The 26,625-nt window shown below is 40.5% G+C and overlaps 1 protein-coding gene and 1 long non-coding RNA gene across 2 annotated transcripts in view; one reads left to right on the top strand and one right to left on the bottom strand.

Moving 5' to 3' along the window:
- Nucleotides 1–8,595, bottom strand: part of LOC107218576 — a 77,691-nt gene extending 69,096 nt beyond the window's left edge. Inside the window, exon 1 of the mRNA XM_046732335.1 lies at nt 7,406–8,595. Within this exon, the coding sequence (XP_046588291.1) occupies nt 7,406–7,414 (9 nt within the window). The 5' untranslated portion in view covers nt 7,415–8,595. The remainder of the gene's footprint in view (nt 1–7,405) is intronic.
- Nucleotides 4,979–12,589, top strand: LOC124293077. The gene is made up of 3 exons (XR_006902988.1): nt 4,979–5,259; nt 6,446–6,719; nt 12,334–12,589. It is a non-coding gene; the product is annotated as an uncharacterized LOC124293077 (long non-coding RNA).
- The last annotated feature ends 14,036 nt before the right edge of the window (nt 12,590–26,625 follow it).

Genomic DNA, 26,625 nt, shown 5'->3' with positions numbered 1-26,625 from the left:
AAGAGGAAGACGAGGAGGAAGAGTACGTTTACCGCGAGTACGCGTCGCGGCGCCTTGTCATTCCTTCTCTCTCGCCTACTATACTTCAAAACGTCTTCATTAGACCCGCGGCTTCTATATCAGCGTCCACACTTATAGGTACCTACGTAACCCTAGCCCACCTTCTCGTGTTATTATTTCATCTCGAGACCTTGCCTCCCGCGGCTGCAGTCAGTGTCCACTGACTTCCGTATATTCTAGTTACTCTTTAGGTTGTATTGAGAATTGATTAAACTCTCTTTCATCACGAGGTTGAAGTTAGTAACGTTGTTGTAACGAAACGTTGGGAAAAAATCACTATTTTCTGATTCTTGTAATGATTTTGATTCAGTTTAATGAATTTCAAACAGTTACAAAATCGCGAACTAACGATTTTTCGTCAACATGAATCGTTACGATAACGTTACTAACTTCAACATCATCCTCGATACACACGTATTATGGAGGACACCTAAGCTTGGATCTACCTGCTTGTCAGTTAGTTTTCGATTCCGAAATTTTCGAAGCTTTTCTCGCCCGCCTTACTTAGCTTTTTAAACAGTGTCCTGTGTTCCTTCTTAAAGAACTGTTAATTCGCATTAACACTTTGTTTATCACCTACGGTGAATTAATCTGTAGGAATCAGTCCTAATATGCAAGATGAATCGAATGTGAACATCCATAATTTTCATTCCAACATTCGATAGAGAAAGGATTGAAACTGGATGAGAAGATACGTCGACAATGATCAGGTATTAAATAATAGAAATGACAAGCCTACTGTTTCGGAGGTCGGCGCTCGGCGGTGCGTTCAAGCGATTGATGAAGAGTATAACAAAACCGGAAGCAAGTTCAATGGTCCCTCGAAGTCTCCACGTCCATCTGACTGCCGCGTGTGCCTATGGTACATTATCATGCCGATCGATGCGTAATGGTGCTACGATTTTTCACATTTAAATCACGAACGCGTTCGTACGAAAAATATAATGAACTTAAACGACCGACATACCATTTGAAATAACAAGAAACCACTCAAGATAATTGAAATGATTACGAATCACTTAAAATCACATGATGAGGTGAAATCGTTGGAAATATTGAAACGCGCGAGCACTTTGGTCAACCGGTGTTTGACCCTTGGTATCAAGTGACAAGTGTCTAGTGGTCCCCGATTGGGTCCAATATTTGCAGGTCTTTATTACGCGGTAAATACACAAGACGCGTATTACAAAAGTTTCGAGGCTAATTGAGTGCAGAATCCGGAGTACGCATCTTCTTGTAAGAAGATCTGGAGTCGTCGACTCGTCGATGATGCCGGATGATTAATTGGATCGCGTTTTAGTAGAGCGACGTTTAAATCTTTGATTTCGTTACTTTATTTATAATATACTTATGTACGCTGGGTCAAAAGTTAATACTGCAAAGATTGCGACACCGTTCATCTCGCAAGCTCATCGCGCTAAAAGCCATTCGCTTGTTCTTCTCCGCACGGACAATGAGATGATAGATCATCTGTCTCCTAACTACGGCGACCCGATTGCCCTCCAGTCCGAGCTGTACAATTAAGAGATCAGTATGGAATCCCGGTGTAATTAAAATTCTTCTGCATGGTATAACAATGTGGGATTTCGATCACGCATGGCTATAATATCAGCTCCGCGCTTCAAGTTATTACAAATAGTTCACCAGTTTTTATTTTTTTTTTTTTTAATCACTCTTGCACGAATTTGTTTCAATCGGTGCAAATTTTTCAACACAAATATTATCTTAGCTTGTGGCATTTTAAAATCTACAAATTCAGTACACAAACGACAAAATTGTACAAGTGTAAAACGTATAAATAAACTATTCTACTCTAATTGATTCTGATCGATCGAAAATGTTACAACTGTCTGAAAACATATTTCCAAAATCACTTAAAAACTTCAATTTTTTCCTGTGTCGTATATAACACAAGTTACATAGGTATATATTATATGTATATATAATATGTGTTTGCAGTGAACGCAGTAATTTAGCAGCGCAGTTTTAATCTCAAATCCTCTCGTATTATATGACTCATTGTAAGTCCGGAGGAACAGAGTTTTTACCGGTAGGTATATTATATAGCGAGGCAGACGGACAGGCGTACAATGGAACATAGAATTACTCTGCTTCCCGTCTATTTACGGGAGCTGAACACAGCTGACGATAATCATTCGATAATTACGCATCAACCCTTTCGGTCTGTCTAAATGGGAAATGAATTATTTCTGGGGCGATTCGTTCACTTTCACATAACGCATAGCATCTATCTCGCTTGCTAATACAAAAATTAAATGTGATCAGAAACAATGAGCCGCATGGAAATCTGCAAATGCTGACGATGTAAAATCGTGTCAGTGATCTGATTTTATACTATTAAAAAAAAAGGAAAAGAAAACAAAAAATTAGAATAAACGATTTGGATATAATTATCCATTTTTGATTCTCTATTTTAATGACGATTTAAATACAATTCGTTCAATAATTTTCGTCATTTTAAATTCTATGTAGAGTTCTACTCTAGTTTCGAGAACGAAATTATTCCGATTATGCAGTTTGATAATACAATTCTGAATACTGGATTTATCTCTCGAAATCAGAAGCAGTAAGAAAGATATTTTAACAAAATTGACGCTAATAGGAAACGAAGTGAAAAACGAAGCTTAATATTTTATTGCAAAAATGGGTCACTGTACCAGCGGAACGATCGTAGCAGAAGATTTACTCGAGCGGATTCGTGTGAAATTATTTGCGGTATTCCGAGTGAGGGCACACATATTACGATGTATGTATGTGCAATGTTCACAGTGCTGACCGAGTGCAGCTCAAACGCTCGACAGTCGCCGCACGAATCAGAGTCGCATAATTCGCCGTCGATTTTGCACCAAAAACGGCGACACATGTACATGTACATGCGAGAACTTTCGACCGTTTGAGGTGCAGCACTCTGACGTCCTGAGGGACAGCTTGGATCCAGGGACTTGATGCGTCGGGGGCGTTTGCGTTCCGCATGCGAAATCAGGACTTGTTTGCCGCATCACTCGTCATGCAATATTAATAGGATTCTCTTACTTTTTCATCACCGTAGGCGCGTAACTATCGCGCGTTTTTTAATCCCTTAGCGATATATTGCGAGTTTAAGATGGATCACGATTCTCATTCTCAACATTTGGACACACTTATTCACACGTGCTTAATTTAGCGTTGCATAAATTAAATTTCTGCCAATGCGGAACGAAGTTAAATTTACATGAGAATGTTGCCAATTTTTAACAGTAGAATGTTACAGAATTTTATCTGGCAAGAAACTGTTACAACATACCACAAATCAGTCGCATAATTCGAATATATACGATTTTCTGGAACGTTGTTACGTTTCGATTACTGGTCAAACTACTCGTCTACCTAGGTAGACTTTTTTATGCCTCATAATTTCGACGGGGAATATTATACTGGCTGATGGAATGAATATTGAAGCGTGAAAATTTTGAATGAGAGAAATGTTGACGAGCGTTATTAAAGCTCGACCTACGAGCTGCCGATGCCTTGCATCAGTCCCGCGGAGAATTCGCAAGAATTACGCTTCTGGATGTTGCGTGCAGAGTTGAGATTGTCGTCTCGGTTATTACCCGTGCCGAATTATGTCGAAGGTGTAACCGCCGTTAATTGTCAGCTCTGAAAAATATTTTGCCGCGGTATAAAAAGGCGCCTGCATAGTCGCAGCGATTTCAGGGACCTTGATCAGCTACGCGTTTTTTACTGCGGCATCTGGTTTTCCAATTTTTGTTAAAATTGTATTCACCTTGATCATCGAAATTTTTCTCTTTTCAATATTATGAGTCATGTTTTCGTATTGCATCACTTAATGAAATAAGGTTTATCAGATAAAAAGCTGCCGAATTTTCAGCAATTTTATTACGAATCAAAAATTTCAGACAGATTTGGAAGTGATGCATGAAATTTTATTGAATTATTAGAACAAGTTTTGCAGATATGCGATAGATTTTGCGAAAATTTCAGCCAAATTCTCTTCAAGAGTTTTAAACGTGGATCTAAAAGCAGACCATTAATGAAGTGTAATAACTTACTGTTTAATTATCTTTCATACATATATTTCAAATCATGAATGAATATATTCTGCATTACGGGCTTCCCATGACTTTTCATGTAAAGTAATAATTATTAAAAAAAACTTTGTGACCATAACGGCAAGACGCGATTCACCTCCCAACGAATAGAAATATTCTTACAGTATGAAGTGTTTCGAATGTAAGTGTTTAGTAAAACGAAATGCACAGAAACAAATGACTTGACGTTCCATTGACGTAACCACCTTCTTCCTCTCTCCATCATAATTATATAATCCAGCAGTAACAATTTGACCAACACAGAAAACGATCGCCAAGGTGAGTATCCATAAAAATACCGCGGCGTGTAAAGAGAAGTGTGCGGTTGCTCTGACACCCGAAACTGGCGATTAACAAGACTTATACCTGGAAGCCCCCGAGTCTTGTTCGTCCTGCCGCGTCCAAAGCTTACGAGAGTTGCAGGTTTGAGATAGATATAATGTAACGCGGGCGGAAAACCGGGCAGCAGAACTCGTGGGTCTGTTTTATAGGATAATGATCCTCGGATCTCATTTACGGTACAAATTAGTTGCAGGGAGGGCCTCGCTGGGTTTAATGGCCAAGATGCACGCGAAGAAACTCAGGCTTAGCTGGGCTGTTTAATGAAGACGGTGCGTTATGCGTGACGAACCTAAACCGCGGATAGGCGTCCGAGTATGTATATACAACACACTTGCAGCACGTGTATATATCGTGTGCCTGAATGAGAGTTAAACGAGAATTTATGCGCTCTCAGACTCGGCGTGCATGCATGGATGTGGGAATCGGGAGTGTTCCGTAAGCGCGCACACATGCGCCCCGCTTACACTCGGACAAACTGGATACACCTAAGTAAACACAATGCGCAATCTGGCCGCATTGTCCGCCGACTCTTGAACGCCGCGGTTTTCAGATTGGATTTCTTCTCGCGTCGTACGTCTCGATTATCGTTGATAATAACTGATAAACTTACCTCTGACTTGAATTTTTGACATCCCACGCACCGAACTGAACCACGGAACGAGGTGTAAATGTATCAATGATTGGAGAAGAGAAACGCTGGGGATATCTTGGCTCGAAACTGAGGAACGTGGTGGAAAACGATATTAACGTAAGTAACGCTAATTTATCGAAATTCACAGTTTTGCAATTTCAGAATGAATTTCAACGAAGCGAGTTTGTAAAACGTAATTGCTACATGTTAATTTATTAATGATACTTTTATAGTCGTATAGAACATATTGTACAGAAATCACGTTGATCGTGCGCTTCAAGAAAAAAACGTATATTACATTTTTATCGCTTGCTGTAACGATAAATTAAATTCGTAATCAAGTCGTTGAAAATTTTAGGCTATATATCGTAGAATTTCATCTCCTAGTTCTTAGCCATACTTATACATGTGGTTTTTAATCTTGTTAGAAATTTTTGAAAATATATAAGTTTACACAGAGTGAGAAAATTGCTACTGTATTGAAAACATTTTATTCTTATATTTCAACTCACGCGTTAGAGTGAAGTTGACATACAACTTTTCTTGTATATTACATTCATATCCGTCTTTACGTGTAATATCAGTGACATTGAATATACGTGACTCGATAAGCGCATGATGTAAGAAAATGTTGCCGCATATCTCGGTTGTAATCAGATATACTACACGTATCTACACAACAATTACACACAATCTACGCTTCTCTTCTTTTTTTGGGTTTATGTTTCTTCATCAAATCTAATCGTTTATGGAAAAATTGCGTTTTGCGTTACCATTTGCGTATCGCGTTAGGACGGTGAGAGTGTGTAAGATTAATGGTGAGAATAATGAAGATCCATATAGACACCGCGGTACGAGGAGTCGCAGGTTCGACAATCGTGAGGAATTAGTACCTACCTACCTACGTAGCGGAAGGTCGAAACACCCCGTCCCGTCGGCGTGCAGCTAATGGCTTCGATATACCAATTTTTCTTTATTTTCCTAGTTCGTTTTTCTTTTACACAAGATAATAATATAACATAATCGTCTATCGAGGAACGCGTGCAGCGTACATGCTAGAAGAGAACTGCCATGGATGCCAGGGATCCTTCTTCGGGGTTCAGGCCTAAAATAAGACCTCGAAAGGTCTATTCCGAGGCGTGTTTAGAATATCGAATATTATACCAGCTCAGTTGTGTATAAAAGATACAACTGGCCCGCAGCTCTGCGGGTATTGCTACACCAATCAGACCCGGTTTCATTAATCATTTTGCAACGTAGATTACACACATATGTTTATGTATGGTATATATATATTTTACAGGTACACGTATGCATGTACGTAGCGTGCATTTAATGCGCAGTGTCTACACACCACAAATAAAACCCGTTCGTGGTTCACCAAACTAACGTCGTCATTGTCGTCGTCCTTTCGAGGTCGGTTTTCACTCCGAGATGGAAAACAGGGTCTTAAAGCATAACCAAATGTACACGTGATCCATGGAGGAGACCACCTACTAGGTGTTATCGTGTAAACCTCTGCAGCGCAGGTGTTTTAATCACACTTGTTTCAGAACGTCCAAGTACGAGAAGAATCGGTAATTCAAAATAAGGTCCATACTATTTCTCACACTCATTTCGGTTCATTGATCATCGACTGTTGATTAATATTTATGTATACATGGTTCCAAGTTTGTGTGGTGACAATTGACAAATCATTTCCAATACTTGTCAGACTCAAATTCTCTGTTTGAATAGCAACGGTAGGAATATTGTTAATACCTATCTTGGCAATAAATTATCTCAATTTCGGTTGGTCAATTTGTAAAAATCTCAATTAATTGTTATTAGAAAAAGTTAATTCTTGCGCTGATTCCTAAAAACTCCGAAGCAGAACTCTGGAGTAAGTTTGTTTCGAAAGTTCATCAAGTTCTCACGATCGATTCAATTCCTAGATCAGACATTATATAGAACATGATCTTCTGATCGTTTCTTATCGAAAGCTTGCTGAAAACATGTACCTGAAGAAAATTTGATCAATGACGCTTACAAACGAATAGATCGATGTAACTATATAAGCCACGTGATTTCTATAAATCTGTAACATCGAATGTATGCTTGGGATTCATTAGTTCTTCGTGAACTTCGTCATCGAATCGCACTAAATATTAGCATAAAATTTAGTTACTGATCAAACTTTACTGAATGGAATCTCAGATACGTCACTTTGAAAACCAGGTTTAAATCGCAGCTATCATAGGCATAAAATGGAAATGAAACTCACGTCGTCCATGTCGCGCTTCCTTCGCGACGGCGGCGTTTTCCCTGACGTATAAGCTGGTAATCCTTAGCCAGGGATCTCTCGCCGTAAAACAATTACGAGCAGGGAGCATGTGCGATGGATATGCGTTTCCACACTTCTTATCTATATCCGTTAACAGATATGCGTTACATGCGGTATTTCCAGGCAGGTAATTTCGGCGACATAACGGCCTTCACCTGCTTGCATTGCGTTACATAGTTTAATGTTTGACGATCAATGAAACTTGAACTCCGTCACAGATCGACAAAAACGAAAAGACTTCTAGTGACAAACACAGAATCACAATAATAATTTACACGCAGCTTTTCAACTAGATATCAATCTGTAGAAATACTTGTTTCACTACCATTATTGTTACTATTTTATGAACGAACTTCGTTAAACTGCACTTTCCACACACTTTTCGTCAACACGCCACATCCGGCAGTCTGCGATTATCATCAACCTTTTAAAAGAGTGTACCATTGTTTCACAGTTTGTCGGTTCAAATTACGATAACTCTACAATTAGCCACCATGCAGGTTACGGCTCCCGATTATCTTTGCACTCAAGAGTTTTAAACACATCTATTAAACTTGCACGATTGCAGAGCTTAATCATGAACTGCATGAATCCCCAATCGCGTGTAACGGAAGATACTCGTTGCACACAGCTGAAAGTAACTAATCAGTTGATCAGGTTACGCAGACATGTAGCCGGATATCCGACCGCACTAATCACCGAACGATGCACAGGAAAATAGAGCGATAATCATCGCTGCAGGGTTTATAACAACGATACACGTGCGACACGAACACCAATCAAATTTTCAAAAAAATTCGCGCGCCGCAGTGGCGCGGAGATCACTGGATACTTCACGGCGCGCACGAAACCCGCGCAAATTCGATTTCGTAACATAAGCGGCGTCGCCCTTCCGAGCGTTAAAGTCTCAAGCTCCTTCGCCTAAGTTTCGAAAGGAAGGACCACACAATTAGACGATGCGATGCCGGAAAGGATGAGGAGTACCCTTGCGTACGCGGGCATTAAGCTCTCTCTGGTGAACCGGTGGCCTTCAGCTGGCCGCGACCGACGCGAGAACTCGACGCGCACAAAACGCGCACACCGGCAATCCGAGATACACGCTGTCGCTGAAGAACCAGCGGCTCGCTCGCTCTTCTCGCACAGCGGACAGCGGCTGAAATCCCACTGAACACCGCCGGTTCCACGGCCCTATTTCCAGCCCCGGCGCAACACGCGCTCGCGCTGTTTCAGTTATTGCGGTTGCCGCGCGGCAGCGCCACCGGCGTTTTTCATTTCCTATCCGGATACGTAGTCATCGACAGCCAATTTGTCTCAAGTTTTCGATTGTTTATAAAATAGTAATGATTTCTCTCAGAACTCAGAAGTTTTTATCTAGCATATTAAGTATTAGAGTCGCAGGAGAAATTAAAATTTCAGTAACGAATTTTATGGTTGTATAAAAAATTGGATTCTTTATTCGCAGCAATAATGAAACTTTCTAGTCAATCTCTTTTTCTCCTGCATTGTACATATACTTATAAAATTTTAGCACATTTCATTTTTGAATCTGTACACATGATCACTTTGGCTGTATAATTTAGTGCACCTCACAATCAGGGATAACCACAATTAATTTTGATATCTTTTTTAACCATTCAATATTCGCTCAAATTAATCCCAAGATGATTTCACTCAACTGTATAAGCAGATCAAATTCAGTCTACCAACTCTTCAGCATTGAAAACATGTGATCCAAATTTAATAATCAATTACACGTACGATTAAATATTATTTAAAATTCACTTCAAACAAGTTTAATTTTTCATTAATTCAGTCCCAACCTAATCGACGATCGAACTTGTAGGTTCGTGTGTCTTAGGTACATACGCTTTGTTTGTCGCACATTGTTATCATGTGTACCGTGAAAGGATGCGCGAGCCGCTGTACATGCAGTTATACGCAGCGGTGGATGAGAATCGGGAAGAAGTTGATGAACCTGGCTCGTGAATCATGCTGCCCGTAAAAATTGACACCCCGCATGCGCGGATACACACAGCTGAAACGCACCCGTGTATGGGTACGTAATACCTGTGAGAGATATAATGGCGCTTATATCATGTAGGGGAACAACAGGTTTCCGCGTCACAGTATGCAGTTACTGCCTACCTCCTATAACGCACGTTATATCCTACGTCCAGGGTATATAATGTTACACGTATCCTACGACCATAGCGAGCGCACGCTGCTCCCCACGTAACACGCTGTTCGTTTTCTTCATTTTCTTCCCTCTCCCCCTTTTTTTATATCTTTTATCGCATCCGACCTTCACCCCCGGAACTTTGCATACCGATCGATTTTCGCGGATAATACGAGTAGGTAGTTACGAAGTTCCTGTGGAAAGGAACGCGAGTCGTTGTTCTGGTCATTTCAACAGATGAAAACCGTTGATGAGTAAAGTAATTTATTACAGGCGTTCAAATTCAATGAAACGAGAAGAAAACTGTTCGATCAAATTTTATTTCAGACGCAGAATCCGTCGAACGCTTTTCACTAGTACGATAAATGAATCAAAATTAAACTAATTGAACTCGTATCGACGTGAAAATAAAGGCAATTTTCGCATCACATTGAAAAGTGTAGAAAGTAAGGTATAAACGGTGGTCTCAAGTACAACTGCAAGCACTTCGCGCGAGGATTCGTTTTTCAAAATTTGTCGAAAATCTTTGTGTTTACAGAGGTCTGAAGCAGCGGGTCCGTTTGTTTCGATGTCTGTGAAAACAGAAAACAGCTCAAGTCGACGCTGATTGTATATATACACAATATGTAAACATGCCTATAAGCTCTCCCTATCGCTTCACGGTGCCAATGCACTTAACGCCTGAATGTGATCTTTGGCAAATGTTTTCTCATTGAGAATAGCGACGAATATCGGAGGCTATGGGTGCGTTAATTGCGGAGTGCGCGATTTTACCGGCTGCGCCGTTGTTTCGGGGTTCTTTTGTCTTTTCTCGCACCTTTACGGCCGATCGGCGAAGCCGTTTGTCCAGGTCCCATGTCCACTGCAGCAGAGATGCAACGCTGCAGTTATACGAGCCAGGCAAACAAATCGAAGGAATATTGGCAGACACTTAATGTGCGAGATTTTAGCGCGTCTTGCAGCGTTGTAGACTAAACATTTATTGCAGGCATTGTATTTACTCGCGCCAGCTATTCGAGGAAAGGAATACTGTAAGGTGCGTAGGTATCGCAAGACGCGAAATAATGCAACAGCTATAACTGTACAGTGTGGCACGATAAGAACGGATGATGTTGTCTTTTCGGTCGGGAACTCGGCGATAAGAACGAGCGCGTGGCGTGACTGAGACTTTGCGATAATAAAACACTCCCGACGATCGTTCGACGCCATGTTGCGTCTTTGGAACCGGACTCTACGCATTTCGATATTCGACGCCATTCATAAGATACGACTGCCACCTGTCCCTCGTTCCACCAGGGAATCCCTTTCGCCTCGTCAACTCCTTCACGTTTTCCTCTTTCTTTATCCGTGTTTTAAGAAACAAAAAATTCTTCTCCAGTATATTAGCTGCGGGATGTGCTGCCTGGTGTTACAGTACGTAATTTAGCCGGCGTGGTAACAAAAAGAGATTAATAATAATCAATGGTTGCTGGTGTTTTCACCGCGACGGCATCAAAGCGGATGGCGCAGGAAAGAGACGTGACATTAGTATTCAATTTGAAGACTTTCGTTTTTTTCAATCTCCCCTGCCACTATAATTCCGTGCATATTCACGATTAGAGGTACCCATGCGTCGTGATGTTCTCATATAAAAACGTGACACTGTACTTCTCTGATAGCCGTATGTTCTAACAAGAAGACTTCAATCACTGATAACATATATCGGTAATGCGTTTTTTTTTTTTTTCAAGTCAGGTAGTTCTGAACATTTGATGCAGCGATTCGGGACAGCTTTGAATGAAGTGCGTACTTGGTCCGAAAAAAATCGTAAAAACATTTCTTTAAAAATAAAATGAAGGTGAATTTTTCCTCTTTAAAACGCCGCTTGGGAAATTTAGATATCTCTAGGATAAGATAAGCTGAGCAGGAAGATGAAGTGATCGAGATTTTCGAATTTCTATTTATTATTTTCAGCTAAGAATTTTCATTTTCTTTAAAATCGATCTAAAAAAGAGAAAGTAAGGCTTTCTAGGGGTGAGTAAATATGATGGAAAAAAAAATGCAAAAATTTTTCCGAACTATTTTGAACCAATTTAAAGGGTGCGACTATCGCAATTCGATTTCACTCTCCTTAAGGACAGGCCTACAAGTCAGTCATCCAGTTAGTATAAAGATCAGTTACAAAGGGGACAGAAAAGCGGTGACCTACCAATGTTCACGCAATTAACACTGAGAGAAATTCTGTAGTTCCGGTTACCGCTCAGTCCTTAACTATTTTCACTTTTTACCGCAATCGAAAAATATAGTTCTAGGTAGAAAATGAAAATTAGTTTTCTAGCTGTTACAGGAAAGTCTAGTATCCGTTACTATTCTTTCTCATTACGATCACCGTTACTATATTTTCTTGCAACTGTTGCGAAAATTTAATGCTCGTGCGACAATAAATTGACGTTAAAGCCCTGTTTAACTAGAAAAGTATAGTAAACCTCAGAAACTGATTTTGCGTTGCAATAACCAAAAAAGGATCGACAATAGCGCGACTCGTTTTTCGTAATTCCAACAATATTCAAACAGTTTTTCTTGCCGATACCTGTTTTACTAAATTTTTTTCAGTGTATACACCCGTAAGAACCCAAATTAAGAAACATGACATGAAAGTCACGCGACGCAGGTCGGTTTGACATTACTTTACATTTTCTTGTATTTGCTCAAGGGGCGTCGTCGTCGCATTTGCAGATACGTGGAGGGGCATAGGTGTAGGCAGTGTTGCTGAGCTTGCACGGGGTCCGTTGGAACCGAGGGACGCTTTGTCCCCCTGGGAATAAGAACTGAAACGGAGGATTTACACGTGTACTTGCTAGAGCCGCAGCCCAGGGAGCAGATATAACCCGGAGCGTCTCGCCGCGGTCCCGACGCCGTCCTCGAGAGTGTTTATGCTAATCTGGAGCCAGGGTGGCCCGGAGCAACAGCTCCGTTCACCTTTCTTGTGTAAGTTCTGTGTACCTCGGCAGCTCCGACGATTCCAGTTACACGCGTTTTTCCGACCTACGTTTCAACTCTTTACATCTTTTTCTATTATCTTTGTTATTTCCCGTACCTACACGGTGTCCATGCGGCGGTAACGCGTGGACAGCGAGCCGGTTTTTTGCATAAATATAAAGGGTGAAAATTACTTTTTTCCGCGTATTGACGAATGCCATGCGATAAAGGTGGTCGTTCATTCGTTCGAGACAGGCATATTTCGATTGTCTTGGATCGACTCGAAATTTGGAAGTAGACGGTTTTGAGTCCACTGATCTGAACTGAAAATTTGGGTATTTTTCAAATCCATGATCTAATATAGCGGTGTTAAAATTGACAAAAACTTGACTATTAGCATAGATTGTTATAAACCAGTTTTTGCGGTCGATTTGATAATTCAATATTTTTCTTACATCAACGAAGAATTTGACTCGATTTAGACGAGACTTGGTCTCATATCTGAAGTCAAAATTCAAACAATCAAAGAGTCAACCATTCCGAATATCCGAATTCCTGAACTTTGACTTCAAATTCATAATCAGCATCGTCAGAAATCCCTGGATATCAAGTATCATGAAGATCAAATAAGTTCTTGCATTTTCATCGGTGATATTGAAGGCGCTATTATGAATTTCTAACTTTCAATCCCAAGGAAATTCGTTGATCGGAAATTGGCACATTATTCTTCGGTTGAATATTATTCTACATAAAAATTAATTTTCCTCGATTTTTCACACTTTTCGATACCATGTCAAAGAAAAAGAATCATTCATACCGTTCATGTGAATTTATGATAACATGAAAACTTGTGTACCTCCTTTTTTGTCCCTTACGAATGTCACAACATATATACATACTGAAAAACATGGCTCGCCACGTATCTATGCAAGTTGTGTTTGTCTCTAATTTTTATTTCAATCGTTTATCTTCTATTTGTTCTGCGTTGTGTATCGTGCATCTATAATATCAAATTTGACGTAGCTAATGGAGCTCTTCCTGCCCTGTGCGAGCTCTTACAACGCGAGATGCGGTCTTGAAACAATTTAGAGCTAAACGGCGCGGAGTGAAGAGCAATAAAATGCACCACAGCAGGGTAGCCGTATTACCGCGATCCTATCTACGCCGATACCCTGCGTCGTTCGAATATATAGTGGGCATTCCATGCCAGCTCGACTACGTTTCGAACTCGACATTTTTAATTTGGTTCAAACTTTTTCAGATGCGATTATAGCAATTTTAAACCGCCGATACTTTCCTCTGCAATCATTTTAGAATCATACAAACCTCTTCGTTTAGTTACATTTTTATTGGAATTCTCAACAAATGCTCAGAAATTAAATTTTTCTTAAATAAAGTCCCATAACGGTTTCATTGAGACCAGACAAAAGAAAATTTCGTTGTTTTAGTTCGAAATTTTTTATTCACAATAATCAATGTTGAAATGTTTTCAAACATGTTAAAAGAAAATTCTTATGTCCTTACAAGTTTGTAGCAAATTCAATTTTTATATTATTTTTCATCTTGTGCATTAAATCCTGTTACTCAATTTCACCTATTATGTAATTTGAACATGTTTGTCAGATATAGAGTTACAGACATTTTTGAAATGCTGAAGCACCCATTTATATAAATCCAGAACAAGCCGGCGTGCGTGTATCGATCAATCACCTGGTATCCTGTCTTTAGCTCCCATTCATAATTGGTATGAAAAATTATCGGTTAAATGTAAGCCCAGTGAGTCAGCCGACTAATATAGAACTTGAGTGATCTGCGACTCGCATTTCGATTTGACCGTTTTGTTTCTTTAAAACCTCTGCGATTGCGGATGTACAATTTCAAGTTGAAAATGATTGATCACCGGCTTTATAAATCACATGTTGAGTAGTGCACTTTCACAGCGATCATAGTAATTATGTAAATAAACATGCATGACTACGAGTTGTTTTTTCGTTTTTTTTTTGTTTCTGAACATACGTACAATGATTACTTTATTTCACCAGATTGTCCAAAGTTTGGGTAACTACTTGACGGAATATTGCATATTCGGTGATGCCGCAGGAAAAAATTCCAAGATAGGTGAATATTGTGATTCATGTGAACATCATCGAACATTGTCATGATCTTTGCTGTAAAATTGAAATTCTCAATTCGTTTTTACTCGAAGGCTCTTTCGAGAATACATAGAGAGAAAAGTAATGATAAGAGATCGATTTTTCTGTCAAACATTCGGTGATTGATACTGAGCTTAGCGTCAAAAAGTAAGGCTCTCAAAAAATCCTAAAAGCTACAAATTTGCTGTAGTTATCTGTGAAACACTAAGATCCATGTCTTCCGGGCAAAAATATATGTCAATGTGGTTCTCAAATATAGAAATCTTAAAATCGGACAAACGATTGATCTACCGGCCGAACAAGTGAGCTTGGTACGGAAACAGCGAGAAAATTCTTAAGAAAAAAAAGTCGCCCTCGTGTAGGTATAATTGAAAGACGGTACGTTGGCTGAAATCTACCTAATTGTAAGAGTCACTGACTTTTGTTTCAAGCTCGAAAAGTTTAATCCGTCATCCACGCAGATGATTATTTCTCTCCTTAAGAAATATTTATCTTCGTGTATATTTATGTAAAAGTAGCTTATCCATATAAATAATATACGTACTGTGCAAGTCTCCAATATGAGTCGTAGGCGAGCCGAAGGTGAATATACCAAATACACGAGGCGAAAAGACAGCTGTCTCCTTGTTGCACACGATTATTTATATAACAAGAGTTTTTTACGCGTTTTCTCACGAAGCACGAATTTGAGGTTAGGATCGCGTAATGTCAGATTTGTTCGCTGCAGCGCATGCGCGTAGTACAGAAAATACCACTTTCAACTCCTAGGACTGAAAAGTGGCCTTTTCAGTACTCCGCGCATGCGCATTCGCAGACTCGCTCTACCGTCATAAAAACGGACACTTCGTGTACGGAAAACAGGCATGAAAAAACGCGTAAAACATGGACACCTCACGTAAAATATTACGTTAAATTTGTGCTACGCGTTTCCCTGAATAATAGGAACAGTTCAGAAGACCGATCAACTATACGATATTATACCCATTATTTATGGGGTGATTTAGACACGGGGTGTTCGAGGTATAAAGGCTCTCCTCGCAGTCCCGACTTAAGGCGCGATGAGAAGGTAGCCTTGTTACCCGAATTACTTCCCACGTGTCTTGGTAATTAGCCGGAGTGACGAGTTAATTAGCTTTGGCCGGGAAGCTTTCGTCGCGTGACGTGACGATGGCCGGTATAGCCATTTCCAGGCCGTAATATACTACAGACAAAATCCACTTCGACACGAGAGCCTCTCTCTCTCTCTCTCTCTCTCTCCGGCCGCGGGAGTGTGGGTATTAAAAAAAGTTAACACCTTTGCTCCTCCGCGCGGCATATACACCTCATCGCATTTACCCGCACACGCCATACCATTCGATCCGGTTCGCACACGAGGAGGACCCGTTTGTTCCTTTAGCGTCAGTTTTGCCCCGTGGCGCATCGCCGCCGCGAGTTAGGTTAGCAAAATCGGTTATAATGAGGCCTTCGATCGATCAATCAACCTCCGGATCACTACGGCGTATCGATTCCGGAAACTATATCTCTATCTGACCGATTCAAATTAGGGCGGTGTATTCTTTTCTCCCTGAAACACGATCTGAACATCAAATTTTTTTTTTTTTTGTTTTCTTATCGACAAAAAGATCTTCCCGAATTACGAGATCTTTAATTCAAGAGCATCGTATGAAAGAGTCCCAGTAACCTATTTTTTTTTATTCAAATTACGTGGAAAAATGTATACGTATTTCAGTTTCTTGGCTGGGTTTTACAAAACGATCGCGAATACGTGAAAACTACATACGATAGTTGAATTATCTTCGATAATGATGACAGATTTTTTTTTTTAATTTCGAGTAACCAGATACGATTTATTATAGCGAAATCAGGTATTGTTTTATTTTTAGTTCAAAGTGCCGGAATAAAGCTGATCTTCTAAAGTTTACGAGGAGAAATACGTTATTATTTATATGAAAACAAAGCCAGTTCAACTGTTTAACTGTACTACTCAATAATTTTGTAAAATTTGACGGAGAAACTGGAATCACCGTAGCTTTTTACACGTTATTTATCCTTTTGAGTTAGTGCGGTAAGTATTCTTACCACCTATTTTACATACATTTTTTTGTATATTTAGAGAACTTATCAACATATTTCGTTGCGGTTTTTTGATATTTCTGATATTATTCCAACATGTTTTCAATACCCGAGAGTAATTATTGCGATGTAATGTAAATTGTTATTGTTAGAAACAAATTGATTGAACAAAATCGAGAAAATTGAAGGAATAATTCATTTCCGATAAGTCACCTCTCTACACGTGTACCTACATATTTTCCATAAATCTTAAGTTTTAGAGGTCGCTGATTACGAATCGGAAATCGGATTTAAAAATTTCAAGATGGCGGATCCGATACGGTGGACGAAAATTTTAAATTCCATCGAATCCGGAGAAAAAACTCTGTCAAGGGGTTTTTGAACATTTTTTTTGATTTTAAAAATTCAGTATGGCGAATCCAGTCAGCAACCCTAACAAATTTCGTCAATTGAAATGAAAATCTTGTGAATGAAATGGCGATAGAAATTAGCTGTGATTATCGGGCGCCGATAAACTTTTCTTATTGTATAATCCTGATTATCCGCTCCACAAGAATATTCAATTAACCGCAATTTTCACGCTATATACATAACACGCAGACACGATTGTTCAATGCTTTCATCCGCCTCTCTACAGCAAGGAGCCCGTACTTACAATTAGGTTACAAGCAACGTACAGATACTGCAGAAGCGATTAACACGATGAACGATAATCGCAGCCAAACAGGTATTAGTGGTTGTTGATTGATTTGTATAATCACTGTATGATCGCTGCATCTGTTTGTTCCGTCTTTCAATTACGTTTCATTTTTATCGTGAAAAACGCATCAATATTGTTGCAATTAGCTGTAACAATTAGCTGCGTCCAATAGCTACATTTCGCCTTTAGTGTAGGTACATTAGAACCTTAGAAGGACCTTAAATAACTTTTGAAAGATAAGATTTATCATAAAATGATAGGAGACCTTTTTTGTAGAGCGTTCAATTCCCTACAAAAATACGTTCTGGTTTTATTAATTTATCAACGCGTTGAAGAGTTATAAAATTCCAAGTTTAAAACAAAAAATATTTCTCATGCTATTTAAATGGGGAATCGAAAATCGGGACGATGCACCTCTAAATATTAATATTAAGAGTCTGAAACTTGGACGGCATCTTTTTTTTTTTTGCCATTTGAAACAATATATTTGACTTGAATTTTGAGAAAAAAAAATAGTTGATTTTTTTATACAGTCTAAAAAGTAAGAACAAGTTGTTACGAGTTTCGCCCCGGTATAATAACAGCTGTTACACGTAACCGTGGCGATGATAAAATGCCCCGTAGTGTCGAGCGAAATTATCCGCGAACCGGTCGATAGTGAAAGTCGATATATGAGTGTTGAAAAGAAAGGGAAAGATAAAAATTGTGAAGGAACGAATGTGGGCTGTTTGTGAGCCGCCGCGTAGAGTAATGTCTCTATTCCCACTTGCGGCACTACCGCCAGCCATACCTAATAATTACACGTCACCGAGGCTTCGTAGTAGTGAAGCATCCAGCCTCCAATTATCCGCAAGCACCTGCCTCTCCACCGAGTTGAGAAAAATTTGACGCATTCGAAGGAGGATGGTATACGATGAAGAAAGAACGAAAGAAAGAAATAGAGAAGGAAGAGGAAAAAAAAAAAACTATACGGTCAAACGATCCAGGACAGAAACTCCGAACGGTCAATTTTTTCAACACTGAATCACGGCATCGCCATTGGTTGACTTGTGTGCGCTCAGCTATACTTCACGTTAGTGTGCATATACTCTTAGGGTGTTTTTAGGACGAAGTAAAGCAAACACATCAGCTATTTATCGAGGTTTTCAAGAGTAGGTATTTCACGGTGTGGACATTCTATTTTTTATTGTTTCTTTCTTGTTCTCGCTGTGTATGCATTTCACATAACTGACCGACGATTGAAAAGAAAATATACATATAACGAAGCGATAAAATTGATTCTATTACCTTATATATTAGAATATTTTTCGCGAGAAATATGTTCTTATTCGTAGGGAGTAAAAAAAGTTTGAAGCTATGGTAAATAAATGTATTCGAATCGAGATTGGAGAATTTTTTGTGCCAAATGTAAAACGAGAAGAAGAATAAGAAAAATAAAATAGATTTTTATGTGGAAAATTCTCAGCTTTAGAGAAATTCGATGCTGGGTAAACTCTTAAAATCAATTTTGAAGTTTGAAATAATTATTCGTCGAGTAACCTAACCTTCTTTCGGCTATGACTATAATTTTCTACAATAAACTTTATTTCAACATCGCGTTCTTTGACAGTCTTCGACAGTCATGAACATCTGCATTTTATTACTGATTTCAAATTTGAGGGTGAGCAGATCAACCGCATTTTGTCATATTCAGGATGATCTCGGCTGGATGTTCTTGCAGTTTGAAGAACCACAACCCTGGAAACTACAGGCTGTTCAATCATGTTCAATATGCAAAATTATACCGTACTATGGAAAAAAAATATCTCCATTTTCGATGAATAAGTCTAAAAAATTGAAATATGCTTTTTCACACCTTATTCAGATCGATTTTTGTGCTTACCAGTAAAACGGCGAATTTTTTTCCAGTATTTTCTCGCAGAAAGCTGAAAGGTTTCCATACAAAAGCTAATCATTATTGCAGATTTTAATTTCTCACGCCCACTCGGTAAGACAAAAAATGGCATTCAAACGTAATTTTAGAAAATTCACGATGCCAAAGCTAGGCGAGTGGTAAAGAAATTGAAAAACTCACGCGATTTTCTCTACAAGATGTAGGCAACTCTACGTTGTGAGGAGTATGAGTACCAACATGAGAGTGCAGCTTTGTCATAAAAATTGGCGGAACCAATCTTACACTGCTTCGGTGATCCGACAAACTTCTCGGAAACACGCAATGCGGCAGCGTGCAGTTTTGAAATCACGCGTAGTGAAAATTCAGAGAGAGTAAGAAATCGGCATAATAATAGGACAGAGGGCCGTAATATACCGACGCAATTTTGTTGCTGGGGATATTACGACAATTGTTGGGTAGAACGCAAGTCCGTATCTACAGAGCGTGAATACGGTAGTGTTGTACGGAGGTGAATTAGTGCAAAGAAGGTAGACTTTATTCCTGGAAGCATAGATCGTTTTCAAAGTTATTACCCGAGGTTCGCCATATTTGTACGTAGTTAACCCGACGCTAATGACACGCGCTTCTTGCATCACTGACGAAGAGACGCGCGTCGCCTTCTCTGCGAATAGACGGCTGTCGATTCCGATGGTGATGCGGCGAAGAATTGCAGGCGTGTCTAACTCCTCACCCGCGAAGGCCGCAACGTCGAGTCCTCGTTGAATTACGGGGATTCACACTGAGAAAAATTTCATTTGTTACAGTAACTAGTAAAATTCAGTAAAACAGGTATCGTTAAAAAAAAAGTATTCAAATATCGTTGGTATTACGAAAAACGAGGTACTCCTAACTATTTTGCGCTATTGTCGATCCTTTTTTGGTTATTGCAACGCAAAATCAGTTTGTGAGGTTTACTCTACTTTTTTAGTCAAACAAGGCTTTAACGTCAATTTATCGTTGCACGAGCATTAAATTTTCGCAACAGTTACAAGAAAATATAGCAACAGTGATCGTAATGAGAAAGAATAGTAACGGATACTAGACTTTCCTGTAACAGCTGGAAAACTAATTTTCATGTTGTAACTAGAACTATATTTTTCGATTGTGGTAAAAAATGAAAATAGTCAAGGACTGAGCGGTAACCGAAATTAAAAATTTCTCTCAGTGCGATGGATTCGAGGTGCATAGAGCCGCTGACGGAAGGAGCGACGTTGAACAGCATCGTCCGGTACGTACTAAGGCACACCCGACTGACGGAGGCCAGCGCTCGGCACGCAGTTCTGGAGGTCCTCAACCTGGGAGTATCGATGGGAAGAATCGGCAGGACGCCAGCTGGCACTTATCTTCTCATGACATCGAAGCCTGCCGCAGTTACGCACAAGATTCGCGAACCTCGATTCGACGATGACAGCAGCCCCGAATCTTCTCTTGGAAGCACCAGCGACTGAGTAAAATGAGCTCAGTTTATGTGTTCCAAGTCCAAAAATTATAATAATAAGTAAATTGTCGTTAAACGTTTCTTATTGTTGTGAAAAAAGTTTTCTCTAAATTTACATATTTATATTATTAGGTGATCCTATTTGGGGGTTGGAAAATTTTTATCTTGAGACGGCCCCGATATCTGTTCCGAATCATTAAATAAAAATCTGTGTAAAGTTTTAAGCCTCTACGTCAACCGGAACACGTGCCTCTGAGCTATGAAAGTTTTAAATGAAAAATACATGTGGTTTTTATAAGCAGTTATTTCGATTTGTATGACTGGTATAAATTAAGGAACCGATTTGAAACTTGGCAGAGTTGTTGTTTGTAACGACAGGAACAAAGGCTGAAAATTTCATGATTTTATAATGTATTTCTTTTTTTATACAAGCTTAATAGCATCAATTTTATTAGGCTTATATATAAGTGAACAATGAGTATAAGCTTGAAATTTTCAGATCTTTTTCCTGGTCATAAAAGCTAAACATATTTTACATTTAAAACTTTAGGAGCTTAGAGGCACGAGTTCCAGTTCACGTAGAGGTTCAATACTTTACACAGATTAAAAAAAAAAATTATTTGAAACAGATCTGGGGAACGTCCCAATGAAAATTTTTCTGACACTTAAATAAGGACCAACCAAATATAATATATCGTCAACGTGACAGTGTCAGACAATAATTAAAGGTCATTTACCGGCCTCTTTCATACCATCGTCGATTGTTACAAGGAAGAACGCGCGCGATTCAAACCCCGATAAACCGACGAGGACTACATCGTCGAGTTTGAACAGTTTTTTGATACTTTCGTTGATATTTTTTCTCCATCGACCATCGATTTCTCTTTTTCCTGGCATCTGTAGATACATAACCATGTTATACTCGCCGATAAACGTGAGCGCATAGGATCGAACTATTGGAAACGAAGGAACGCAGAGAAGCCTGCCTCAGCAGGCAGTGCGTGGGATCCCTGGCTTCAGTGTCGCAAGAACAAGTTCTATAAACCTCGGTACCTCGGTACTTAATTACCGTCCAGCGTGCTTCGCCGTCTGGTAGGAACCTGCGGCCTGGCTTTGCGCTGTAAGTGCAAGTGTTGATTTGCCAACTCACTGTACTCGAACCAGCAGCCTGTAACGAGCATTTGACCAAAGCGTTATAGAACGATGAGCAATAATCTTGGCGTGGATTCGCTATCAATTGGTGAATTTCTGCGGGAATCAATGACCGGATAACGAGCTTGCAACTTTGTCGTGCTTGAGCGAACTCGGTTGTCCTTCTTGAAGCATTCATTTTTCCCCAAGTTTTCGGGTTTAAGTTGTCGACAATGATCCTTTCACGCTAATTGTAAACCAGAATTCGGATCAATTTGAAAGTTTGCATGTTTCCTCTCAGAGACTTCTTGAAAATAATCAATTCAAGCTTCATGTCATCAAGTTCCACCGTAATTTTATCTGTACGTATCACGGTGAGCTTTCTTACGTAACGATACCTCAGAAACTAGCTTATCCATAATGTGGTAGTTTTGTGAAAATCTTAAAAAATTACTTGCAATTTTGTGTTGATTTAAAAATATTACTTTGCAATGCTAGTTCCAGAAAGCAGTCGTTTGCGCAAAAGTAACCAGAATGTTAAAATGGTGTGCAAAAAAGTAACTAGTAGGTATCAAAAAGGCTATAGTCGATAAGTGCCACTTCTCACACGCTTCACAGGCACTGAAAAAGAGGCTTTTAATGCACGTGTTGCAAAAACTAGTATCCGGTTCTTCTTCGCCCGATTTTCATATTAGATTCTGTAGCCACAGATCGAACAACCAATACGAACAAATCAAGTTACGAACTATCCTGCCCCTGGTTCCAAATGCGCGATAAGTATCATTGACTACTAAAGTCAAGGTTCGGCCCGTTGGGGTTTCGGTAGTTCCGAACCCCCGCTGACGTTGAACGAGGGAACCAAAAGGGTTAGCTGGCGGCAGTTTTTATCTAAATATTAATTGGACAGCCAATTATATTTTCGTAGTGAAACATAAATTTATAATTGTTAACTGCAATTAAAGCGAACCAATTATCCGTGCGCATGCTCTCGGATGGTCATTAACCGTTCTTGTGTGTAGCCTCGGGGGAGTAAAGATGCCACTCCGAGGATGCTGCGGCAGAGTATCCGCCGCGTAGGGGAGTCACGGAATTGTTTACTTCACGAAAATGGCTCGGGAGTCGCGCGCGATCACAAGAGGTTAGGAAACAAAGTCCTTTGTTCGTCGCAAAAGGCGAAGCGTCGCGACGCCGCGCACATACCTACCTACCAACGAAACATGAACCATCCGACCATCCAACATGCGCAAGCAATCCATGTTCCTCTACACGAATGTGCAGTAGGTACAGGTACGCAAGACCAAGAGCCGAAGGCTTCGACTATGCCATCCACCCACGAGGAAGATTGCCGCGTGATTCACGCCCCGGTGTATATTCTATTCATGTTGCGCTTTCGTTATTCAAGAGAATTACACCGCGTCTCGGAGGTGGACTACGGAGCTGGAACAAAGTTGTTCCTTCCTCCTACAAGAGGAAAAGGGGCAAATTAGCAGCTCCGGTCCGGATGGATGCCGCGGAGGTTGCTGCCAACTTCCAGCTTGGAGCTTACGGAGTTTACCTAAACCGGCAAGCCAGTTGTCCGCATGCGGAAAAGAAAATTAAACCGCGGTTCGGCGGACCCTCAATCCTTCCGTTCCCTCTAGGGAACCTTACCTTCCGCCACTGTCTTTCAAGTTGACCTCTTCACCCCAATTTACTACGACACGCAGGGATCCTCATTCCACTCCACCGGGTTATCAATACTGCCTTGCCGCGTCAGTGCAGAAAAAGAAAACCCTGGGAAAAGTTACGAAGCGCAAATTTAGGTATAGAAATCTTTATTATAAGAGCACATAATGAAACCGTTGGATTTTATTTTCACCTAATGGAAGTTTGTAAATTCCAAACAATGTTCAGTGGTTGCAAGCGATCTTCTGGGCTGTCAAATGGTTGCTGATTCCATTTCATTCTAAAGTGTCTGAGAAACGACAAAATTATTACGTCTTACGTTCAATAAACATCTGGCAATGTTGAATATATCCGATTCCAAGGTATACGTTTACCCTTGTTCACGAAGCTTATGCGGCAGAAGGTTATTTCGCTTGTCAAAGATGCATTCTCGATGGCACGGACTTGCACGGAGGCGTCGCGCAAGGTGCAACCGCTCGCAGAGTCAGTCTGGACAATGATAAAAGAGGGAGAAGAATGCGGCGAATGAGGGAAGGCGAATAGAGAAGAAACGCCAAAGGATGGGCGTCCCGAGTCCTATACAAATTTATGCCCCAGGTTCGCTAAATGCCTACGGTGGTGCATACATTTGCGGCCTTTCACTCTCTCTCTCTCTCTCTCTCTCTCTCTCTCTCTCTTTCTCGCTCTCTTGGACATCCCGACACATATACTATACACACGTCCCGGAGTGTCGCCGAAGATCGTTCCTCGACGTCTTCGCACCGCTGCACAGCTGCACCAGCATCGCGAAACGTTAATACAATATCTCGCCGGCCAGATCCGACCTTCAGAAGCTCTGATACACCTACGGGGTGTCTCGGTAAAACCCATAGACTCGGAGCTTCCACCGTGGTTCCAAGAATGTTTTCTTTCCGAAGAATCAGGTCGAAACGAAGGGCATATATGAGCCGATCGCCGGGGAACTGTTTTAATTTTCGGATCACGTCGCCGCACCGCTGCAACCCGTCTGCAAATTTAAATTGGGGCCTCATTACGGGGAAAGTTTGAGCCGGGACTTTGGCCCCTCGAACGACCCAAAACTGTCTCATTTTTAAAATCGTTTTACCGTAAACGCCGAGCAGCCGAAATGGCCGACCGCGGTTCTCGATCAAATTACACCTTAATCTGCACTCTCGAGCTTTTTTCTCCTCTTCTGTTATCCTCGGCGTTTCAATACCATGCACCGCTGTTACCTACCCGTAAACATTGTACGGCCTTACGGCAAGGTCCACCCTGTATAGGGCGCAGGATCGATCCGCGTGTAGGTAAGACAGACGGACTAACTTCAGCCATTCGTTTTTGTAAACTGGATCCGGCGAGGCGAAGGGCTGCGGGATGCATCTCGGCTCATTTAAATGTAGCTCCGCACCGGACCCGGGGTACATATGAGATGAAGATAAATAGGTGTAAAGCAGGAAGCCTGTTTCACTTTGTTAAAGTACGCGACGGTATCGCGGCTACTCGCGCTGTCGCCTCTCCGAGTACCTTCGAGTGCCTTGAAAAGCTCGCGTCGAGACGAAACGGGGACCGGATGACCCTGCCCGTCTCAATCTCCGAAACGGGCTGACTTAGGTACAACGTTAACCGGACTATAAAGTTTAATTAGGGCTCCTGTGGACCACCTGCCACCTCCAGGTACGTCAGCCTAAACCCGGTCCTGCGATATTTCTCTGGTCGCTGGGATCCACGGCTCATCTTCGGCCTTTAACCCCAAACCATAACGTCATCGCTGAGGAGAGAGAAGACTGTTCGAATTGCATACTTCCAGGGTTAAAAACTGTTGGAGTTAGGAAAGGTAAGGGAGTTTCGCTTGGGCTTTACAGCATTGCAGGAAGACCGATCCCCGGTGGTCGAATCCATCGGTTCTTTTCCTCGTCAGGACCGGCGGTGATTCGGTATATGTATATGCACGAGCCACAGCTCAATGGCTTGGGTGATGTCCGTGACGATTTTTAATATCGGCTTTCTGCAGACTCATACAGCTCCATGGGTTGGTATATAAACCGAAAGCGACGCCGGCTCTTCCGATGATTGGTACTAATTTCATCCTTGCCCTTTTATTCGAGCCCATTCCGTACCGTCGGAAGCACTCAACGACGAAACTACCAACAGGATCACCCGGGAACATGTTACACCTCAAGCCCATTTGATTTTATGGGAGATTTTTTTATTTCTTTTATTTTTGGCAAGAATGTTCGTCATACTCGATATAGTTGTTTTTTCTGTCTTTCCAAGCAGCATGAGTTCGGATCTATCAAGTGTTGCATCGCGTTGTAATGAAAATTTATGTACAGAAATAGATACAAAATTGGCGTTCTGAATTGTTTCGTTAAGTGAAAATAACCCTGTTCCAATTTAATGTGATTACTGAATTATGAATCTTTCAAGACGTATCACGTTGGATTAATTTCTACTAAACAATTAGACATTACCCTCTATACAATACGAAGAATCAAGTTTTGTTCAATCATTTCACATGTCTAATTGTTTAGTTTTCTATAAATAATTCCACGCAGATGCTTATATACTTTAAATTTGTACTTAAGAATTAATTTGGGACCAATGACGAACATCGACTTTATTACTCAAAAGTATGCGACGAATCTCATACTTCGATTTGTAGACCATGGTACTTTAGGTATTCTGAACATGTTCTTCAGCCATAGCAAAGGAAATAAATATATGTCGGAAAGAGGGGGGAGTTAAATTGTGAAAAATATACGTCAACTCCAAAGGAGGTAGAAAAGGTTTGCGTTGCCTTTAAATGGGGGAATCTAAGATTCCGCTTTCACGTAATCACTTTGTGTCAACAAGTGTGAATATAGGCGAGAATGACACGGTCTTATCTGATTACTACTGATTCTTGATTCGATATGGGTGGATTGAGTTGAGGA

The sequence above is a fragment of the Neodiprion lecontei genome, chromosome 2, assembly GCF_021901455.1.
Source record: "Neodiprion lecontei isolate iyNeoLeco1 chromosome 2, iyNeoLeco1.1, whole genome shotgun sequence".
Lineage (NCBI taxonomy): Eukaryota > Metazoa > Arthropoda > Insecta > Hymenoptera > Diprionidae > Neodiprion > Neodiprion lecontei.
This window is presented reverse-complemented; position numbering and strand designations above follow the sequence as displayed.